The sequence below is a fragment of the Lissotriton helveticus genome, chromosome 2_1 (genome assembly GCF_964261635.1).
Source record: "Lissotriton helveticus chromosome 2_1, aLisHel1.1, whole genome shotgun sequence".
NCBI lineage: Eukaryota > Metazoa > Chordata > Amphibia > Caudata > Salamandridae > Lissotriton > Lissotriton helveticus.
This window is the reverse complement of record NC_136059.1, coordinates 1,658,417,183-1,658,426,731: the sequence shown is the minus strand read 5'-3', so window position 1 is coordinate 1,658,426,731 and position 9,549 is coordinate 1,658,417,183. Positions and strand designations below refer to the sequence as shown.

The window sequence follows — 9,549 nt, the reverse complement described above, 5'->3', positions numbered from 1 at the left end:
GTTTGTGCGGAATTGGGTATAGTTGAAAAACTCACTATTGACAGTGGCTTAAACCCCCTCTCTCCAAATTCATTCCGGTAGGAACCCATTCTAACATTGACATTTTCAAACAGAAAGTCACACAAGGCTTACATCAACTCCTGGACCATCCCATCCGCCCCAATGCACGCCGACATAATCTCTCTGTTGAAGAGCGCTTAGCTGTGAACAACCTCAAAACAGATAGCAATATAGTTATCCGGGAAGCGGATAAAGGGGGCAATGTTGTTTTGATGAGAAAATCAGATTATTTTTCGGAAATTGAACGACAACTTTCCGACATATCCTGCTACACTAAGATTCCCAATAACCCCATTGCCGCCCCATTTTGCCCATATCAACATGCGACTCACAGATTGGCGAGAAGAGGGACTAATCAGTGCAGATGAATGCAGATACCTCATGGTCTCAGAGCCCACATTTCCGTGTTTATACATACTACCTAAACTCCACAAGGGCGGCCCTTTTCCACCTGGCCCCCCTATTATTTCAGGGGTAAATTCTCCCACTGAACGCCTCTCGAAATATGTGGACACATATATACAACCCTTCGTACAAAACCTCCCGTCTTATATAAAGGACACCAAGGACATTCTAGCTAAATTTGAGGAATTGACATGGGCCGACAATTTGATCTTCGTGACACTTGATGTCACGAGTCTCTATACGTGCATCAAAAAAGAATTTGGCATTAGAGCACTTGAATTCTACCTTGGACAGAGAGCAGCAGGATTTTTGGACCATAATGAAGTTCTTATTGAAATGACTAACATCATCCTTTCCAAAAACTTCTTTTTATATGATTCCATGTGGTACCAGCAGATCCAGGGCACGGCCATGGGCTCCAGGTTTGCTCCAGCTTACGCCGGGCTCTTTATGGGCTGGTTCGAGCGGGAGCATGCCTGGAGCCGCCGGGCTGCAGAATGGTCAGAACACGTGATCTTTTGGGGCAGGTACATTGATGACGTTATTATGTTATGGAATGGACCTGTCCCAGCCCTGTTGACCTACTTCAATTTCCTGAATAATAACCCTTACAATGTCCACTTCACTATGGAATACAACGCCAAAGAAATACATTTTCTAGATGTAACCTTTTTTGTGGAGAACAACAAGGTAAATAGCAAAACCCACAGGAAGGCCACTAGTTGCAACAGCACACTACACTTCACCAGTGCACACCCCCGCCATGTTATTAACAACATCCCTTACGGGGAGATGATCAGAATGCGACGTAATTGCAGCACCCCAGAAACCTTCTCTCAAAATATCAGGGAGACCACAAATCGTTTTCGCAATAGAGGTTATCCTCCCCAGATTCTAAACAAAGCACATAAAAGAATCAATGATGTCCCTAGAGAATCCACCCTGATTCCAGTCAAAAATAGGAAGACCAAGTCCCCTGCGATTGCACTTGTTACACCTTACACTGACGAGATTGCGAGAATTTATAACACCCTCCGTAAGCACTGGCATTTGCTTACATCTATACCGAGTTTACAAGGAATTGTACCTGGAAAACCCAGGATCACTTACAAACGCGGACGCAATTTGAGAAATATCCTCTGCCCTAGCTACATCACCAGAGAGAAAGGGGTGGATTGGCTAAACAATAGGTTAACAGGTTTTTATACCTGTAGGGGGTGCAAAATGTGCGGTCTTGGTAAAGATAAAACAAAAGAGTTCTGCTTCAACACTACACACAGGTATAAAATTGATCATTACATAAATTGCAATACCACCTATGTGGTGTATGTACTGGGATGCCCATGTGATCAAATTTATGTGGGTAGTACAAAGAGGGCTCTCAAAATTAGAATACAGGAACACGTCAGGGCACAAAGGAATGGGGACTTTAAATATGCGATGACGCATCACATGCAAGAAAAACATCTACCCAATGATACCATCTGGTTCTTGGACATAGATCATATCCCAGTAAACCCTAGGGGGGGGGATAGACTATTAGCCCTACGCAAGAAGGAAGCGATGTGGATTTGCAGACTGAGAACGTTAGAATTTAGTCATAATTTCAATGATGAATTGCATCACTTTTTGGCGTGAATTGACCAATATGTATCCAAATGCTCAGTTCTCATGCTCCAGGTTGTTGCTCTAGCATGTTGTATACACTTCCCTTGCACATCTTCTGTTACACTGTTCAAATGTATACAGGATTTTCCCATGTAGTATACTCCAACGCATTGTTCGCTGACTTTTCAAACTATTTAGAGCAGTGGGGTATTGTGCCAGATGTACACCAAGGCATGTTATACAGACCTGTTGTATACATCATATAGATTGAATTATTGATTACAAATGAAAGAAGTTCAGATTCTCTTAGCATAACATGCACATGTCTCGAATTAAATTTATGCATATATGTTTATAACCCATTTTTCCTCAGTCTATATTTGAAATCCCTGTTTTTTCCTTTTCTCTTTATGACAAGTGAATTTAAGATATGGTACGTCACTGGGGTCTGGATTGCAATTCACTCTCTACTTTCCATTTCTTTTCCCTTTTTTATATTTCAAAAATTTCCTTCTAGGCTCATCGTTGGCTTCTTATTAACGATAATCCCCGTTTTTAGGGACAGAGTCTTGGTTCATAGGATTCATACCTACAAATGTATACTTACCCAAGGTTGCCTCTCATTCAGACAATTAGGAGTTAATAATTATATATCACCATTGTAATATGGTCATTGTTTATGCTACTGTTTCCCTTGGGTCTTTTTCCTCATGTTTTTCTCATAGTTCTCATACCATGCGTATCATAGACAGTAACTAATGATTGAGTCCCCGTACATTTTTGGATGGCAGTCCTTCCATCATACCTTAGACATTCCCCCACAGATTCGGTTCTCGATGTATCCTCATCAACCGCGAATTTCAAAATTAACTTTATGGTTTGTTAATATTATTTGATGGGATGCCCAATTCGCCTTTTAGGTTTCTTTAAAAATACGATAAAACTGTGTAAATCTGATGCATATACCATTCGAATATGGCCGCCGATAATACCTGATTTTTCTATACACGCCCGTACACTGTTCCAACATGGCCGCCAAGATTATTCGTCTCTATTGCAATATGATTACGGATTACATACATTATATTAAGTTATAGAAGTACTCGCCTGGTATACGTTTTAGGAGATCGGTTTACATATATATATATTGATTATCAACCAGTATAACGGCATCTGGATGTTATACCTTGTTATATCATTACCAGTTATAGACCTTTACACTATTCTAAGATGGCCGCCGTCGTACGCTACTTTATTTAGATCAGGCTCAGTACCACTACCACACAGGTGAACGCACTTAAACAATTTAATGGGGTATAAATATGAGCGCAGACATGGATTATCTCCATCAGGCGCTATACGGACTGAGGGGATACCACTTCTGGGCTTCCATTTCCAGCTCTTACTCTTTCTGCGGTAAGTTAACTTGCAATACTTGGGCTCCCTTCCCCCGTCTCTTCTTAATAACATGATCGTTAGTTAGGTTTATCTTTTACATTAACTGTGTTCTTGAATTAAATTTAGCTATTGATACAGTACTTTTAGGAGTAAGATCCCTCTTTCATGTCCATTTAGATTTTTTCGTCCTTTGGCTACCCCACCACTGTAGAGAGCTTTTCTATTATTCATCCACATTACCTTTTGATCCTTATGAGTTACTAATAATTAGCTCATAATATACGTATAGTAAAGACATATTATGCAATTAGTGATCTGACGTTTATTTCTAGCGCCCTTTCTACTTTGAGTTTCTTCATCATTTTTCACACTTGGGGATCAAGGAATTATCCAAAATATCGATTAGCCTTCCACCTTTGGAGCAATATTGTTCAAAATATGTATCCACCGTTCTTTATGGTGAACCATTCTTATAATATTATTCTATTTTATATTTAGAATCTTGGTGGAGGAGTAAGGAGAGACCTTTAAATACATTACTATTACAGATTTGAAGGTTCCATTGGACATTTTCAGGTGACTTTTTGTCTTTATCACAACTCTACTTGTGCTATCTAACTTGCGAATTTCATATTTTTAATTTAAGTCGTTGTTCTTTTTTTACCTAGATTGAGGTGCACATTTCATGATTGGTGCATCCCACTCATACTCACTTATATTTGGATTGAAATTAAATTTTACTTCATCGTTGATAGCTTGATTTAGGTAAGCCACAGTCACATATAAATATTCATAATCTACATGTGACAAGTACGGTGAATTAATCTTAATAGCTATCCACTCTGCTGGAGTAGTTCCCTAAGAAGAGGACTGACATCATTTGTCTCAGGCTGTCCAGCAAGTATAATACATACTTAATTCAGATTTCTTATACATTTCTCGTTTTCTTCTTTACAGTATATTTCCTAGCCCAGCTGGACAATGACTTAGTAGGATTGAAATTACACAAAGACCCTTATATCTTATACATTTTAACAGTAAGTTCCCCCATCTTCATTTCGAGAATATTAGGAAAGGCAATTAATGATGCCTTAACCATTCAGAACGCGCCCTCTTTCCCCTTTCCGATACTGCTTTCTTTGTAAAGCATTGAATTCTTCATGTCTTTTTCTAATAAAATGTCCCTTTCTTTTTCTTCTTTTTCTTTATTTTGTGTATTTATCTCTTTGACTCAGTCTCTGATCAGAAATTACGAAACTACCTGCAACCCTCTGGCCTCTATTCACCGCCAAGGAGTTGATATACGATTCTTGGTAGGTGTGGTCTTTTATATTTCAATTGTTAGTGGCGACCATATGTTACTTCACTTGTCATTTTCTCTTCTTTATTGAAAAGCGATGCATGGTTATTTAATCCTTGTTATTCAATCATTGTTTGGACCATGAGATTGTCTTTAAAAATGCAATTCCAAATATGTATTCGTCTACATTGTATTTCGTTCTACAAATGAATTTCTCTCTTGAGTACTGTGCCATAAATCAATGTTTACTTGTGCCTATTTGGGGTAGTTCTGACTAGATAAGTTCAGGAATGTAGCAACAAAAATTGTTCTCTGTATGACATTATCACAATGTTTTTTAAAATTGTGACTAATCTGTGCTCGGCTGAGTTAGATAATAGTCCAAGTTTTTAATTGCATGTTTATATGTTTTTTTCTGTATATACAGCCCTGAAGAAGTCCCATCCGGGACGAAACGCGTCGGCAGTTCGTTTTCTTTCTGTTGACAAATAAATCATCCAAACAAACCAGACCTCTGGACATCACTATTTGTGCTTTTGCGATAATTGGGTTGTTGTAGCACTTTTCTAATTTATGGTGCACCTGTGCTTTTATTCAAATCTTTCTGCATCACCCCTGCTGCAAATCTCCCACTTCGTCGTGCTCGCGAATTCTCTCATAACATTCCTATATCGTTTACCATCATGCACTTCTCGCCTGCTAGCCTAATTCATTCAGTTTTTCTTCTGTTGCAGCTACAATTATCAAACCCCTCCGGTTTCCAACTGTTTTATCAGAGCTTCCCTCCCCACAACCATCGTGCACGTACCTGCCACTGCTGTTAAAAATGTGCCCTTCTCTCACATCACGTAGATTGTTTAACATCATATTGCCGCCCTCCCTTTAAACCATACCCTCCTGTGCTACTGACACCTGATTGGTGCTGCATTTGTCGTTTTCCCGTCAAACATGCTGTTCAAAACTACTAGCTTGATAAACAAACTGCAATACCCACAATGCGTTTTACTTGTTGCAACTTAAATCTAAATGAACATAGTCGAACTTTGCATTGGCTTTCGACAATATAACTGTCATATGATGTCGATTAATTACTATAAAATAAAATATTTCTGTTGTCATTACAGCCTTAATTTCTGATTATTTAAACACTTTTCTTTGACGAACCAAGATGATTTCTCCATCCGTGTGGATATTGGGCAAAGCACCTTACCAAGACGCATGCTTTTTTTACTGATAAGATTGGACAAGTTTTGGATTAAATATGAATAATAAGGTGTGCATCCCCTTCTTCAGAATTGTTTGTCACATTAATTGACCTACAGGGGGTAGCACCCACAAAGAGAATATAGTTGCAGATAAGAAGAAATGAAACATAATCACAATTTCCACACGGATGGAGAAATCATCTTGGTTCGTCAAAGAAAAGTGTTTAAATAATCATATGACAGTTATATTGTCGAAAGCCAATGCAAAGTTCGACTATGTTCATTTAGATTTAAGTTGCAACAAGTAAAACGCATTGTGGGTATTGCAGTTTGTTTATCAAGCTAGTAGTTTTGAACAGCATGTTTGGCGGGAAAACGACAAATGCAGCACCAATCAGGTGTCAGTAGCACAGGGGGGTATTGTTTAAAGGGAGGGAGGCAATATGATGTTAAACAATCTACGGGATGTGAGAGAAGGGCACATTTTTAACAGCAGTGGCAGGTACGTGCACGATGGTTGTGGGGAGGGAAGCTCTGATAAAACAGTGGGAAACCGGAGGGGTTTGATGATTGTAGCTGCAACAGAGGAAAAACTGAATGAATTAGGCTAGCAGGCGAGAAGTGCATGATGGTAAACGATATAGGAATGTTATGAGAGAATTCACGAGCACGACGAAGGGGGAGATTTGCAGCAGGGGTGATGCAGAAAGATGTTTTATTAGAGCTGCTAGGAAAGGCATGCAGATATATGGCGAGTTATAACATAGATGTTTACTAAGGGGTATGTTTACCTACATATTTATAAGGAAGGGATAACTGTGCTAGGTCAAATTATTGCAGATTAACAACAATGCTACAGAGAGAGTGTTGGTTTCATTATGTAAATAGGGATCTAACACCCATTTATTCCCGTTTATTTTTTATTCCTACAATGAACAGTTTAGCAGGGAGGATGATTAATGGGCATAGAACTTGTGGCAGCGATATATAGCATTTCAGTTATGAAATACCATTCAGTTTTGTAACAGTGACACGTTTTAATGTTGTTTTATAGTGTCCCGTGACGAAGGGAGTTCCGCCCGAAATGCATTGGGTGTAAAATAAAAACACTGCCTGGAATGAACTTGTTGCATCTGTCGTGATTTAACAAGAGACTCGGATGGGCACAGTTTCATCATGAGAAGTTTGGAAAAATGGCAACATACCCGCGTGTGGAGTTGAATATAAGTTGAATGATTACTGATTAATTACAAAATTTCGGAATATATGTGAAAAAATGGATTAAACAAGGTAGAAACAGTTAAATAATCAGCCATGATGGCGCAATTTGCTGTGCGAGTGGTTTGGGACGAGAGGCCGCCCCATCTTACTACATTGTTATATCCCAGGTGCCATATTGGGCAAAGCACCTTACCAAGATGCACGCTTTTTTTACTGATAAGATTGGACAAGTTTTGGATTAAATATGAATAATAAGGTGTGCATCCCCTTCTTCAGAATTATTTCCTGGCATAGGCATATTTTAAATGAATTGGAATGTGGTTGGAGAAAGCTGGCATAATGATATCTTCGCCATGTGGGCACTGACTGACAAATTGTGGTGGCCAGTCTTTTTCAGCTAGAAGAATGTCATAACCCTTAGAAAGCCACTCCCAAAAGAGTGCGCTCACTTTTCTTGGTATGTCCCCCTCCATCCGCAGAGTTACTTCATATAACTTATGTGGAGAACTAACCCTGGTATCCGCAGTTTCAACTTGGATGAATTAATTCAAGTCCACTGTCTCCAGATGATCCTTCAAGTTCTTGCGAGCTATGGTGACTTCTAGTGCACTGTCCAACATTGTCTGAGACCATTCCCCGTTCTTGAGTTGTGTCCTCAAGATCCTCGGCATGTCTGATTTTTAGACCTGTTACTTTCTTTTTGGTGAATTGAGGTTCCTTGTTTTTCTGAACGTGTTGATCGTCTTTGGACTTCACGCGTTCTTCCTTGTGTTCTGACCGTCCTCTTCTTTTGGATTTCTGTGACGAAGTCTGAAAGGTACGAGAGGAACGTGTATTAGTATCTTGATATCTATCAGGTTTTCTCAAATTATCCCTATTCCTGAGGTTATACCTCCTTTCAGAGAGCTCCTTTTGAGGAGACCTACCTCAGGATTGAGAACGCTTCTCTTTGGAAGTTTGTTTAGTGTTTACCCACTTCTTTTTAGAAGTAGTAGGAGTGTTTTTATTAAAGACCTTTAACTGTGTAATTCTACTAAATTCTGTATATTATTTAGTAATTCATCGTATGACATTGCTTCAATGTCAGGGTCAGGTCTGTAGTTAGCTAAAGCTAGCCATGTTGCTCCTGGTCTACCTAGTGGACCGAGCCTGGTAATGTGATTTATATGTTTTAGGGCGCCTTTAAACTTGGTATTTTAGTGGAATTTCAATATCTTCGAAAGGGATGTATTCCGCTGGTGGTTCATCTTCTTTGTAGAAGTGAAACACTTGTGTTCTTGGATCTGCTTCAGGGAAGACTATCCATGAATAGAATACCTCTGTTTGATGATATTCATGTGCCTCTATCACAAAAACTACCCTACCACCTCTTGCTGATATGCCATTTCGTATGAGTTTTAGTGATGGCTTTCCTTAAATTTTCTGGAATGCTTATAGCAGCCTCGTTGGTCTCTTGGAGACCTGTAAAGTTTAAAGCTTGTACGGCGTTGTCGCCTGTAGCTCCACCGGCCTGGGTATTATTATCGAGGGACATTTTTGTTGACTGAATGTTTGCAGAGCAAGTTTCAAGGAAACAAAGATAAGGTGTACAATATTTTGGAACACTGTATCCTTCAACATTGAAAAAAACAAAAACTAATACATAGGATTTTTCGTCCTACTCAGCTATGGCGGATATTATCCCTTTACCCACTCCAAACGTCTATTGGAGTATTATGGAAAAAGGGGTCTCTGAGAAAAGCACGACTGAGTTACTTTAGTATCTAGTGTTAAATTAGTGCCTTACAAAACGTTGGGCGCCATGTAGTGTAGTTAATATATTCCCAATAGGCTCTGCGCATTGGAATAATATATCCTATAGATTTGACGTAGGACTTAATTCAATAGGTCTCTATTGAATATACTAAACTTAATAGTGAGTGTGCCAGGTAACTCAGAGGTCACTAGAACATTTCTCGAACAAACAAGAAGGGATTAGTTTCTGACAACCACATAAACATGACAACTTTGTTTCCCAAGAATAAAAATATTTCTCTCAGAGTCGTGGAAACAATAGATAACTAGTTCACTCAGTCAATCGTGCATGCTTCGTTTCTACAGAGTTACATCGAGTTACATCGAAATAGTGAGATGGGCGTTTTCAATAAAAGGTGTATTGAACAGTTTTTTTTCTCATGCAAGAGAGGTGATCTGCTACAATCATTAGGCAGAATGCAAAGTATAATGCGTACAGAGTAAACAGTAATATGAAATAATACTGTAAGAGCATTGTATGGTTTTTAAGCCATATAAAAATACATATAACATAGACTAAAAGACTCATCTGGTGCTTCTAAAATACGCCTACTCCAA

At 39.0% G+C, this 9,549-nt stretch overlaps 1 protein-coding gene across 1 annotated transcript in view; it reads left to right on the top strand.

Moving 5' to 3' along the window:
- Positions 1-381: 381 nt before the first annotated feature.
- The window catches only part of LOC144819146 (uncharacterized), a 61,926-nt gene continuing 52,758 nt past the window's right edge, over positions 382-9,549 (top strand). Inside the window, exon 1 of the mRNA XM_078677126.1 lies at positions 382-1,155. Within this exon, the coding sequence (XP_078533252.1) occupies positions 382-1,155 (774 nt within the window). The remainder of the gene's footprint in view (positions 1,156-9,549) is intronic.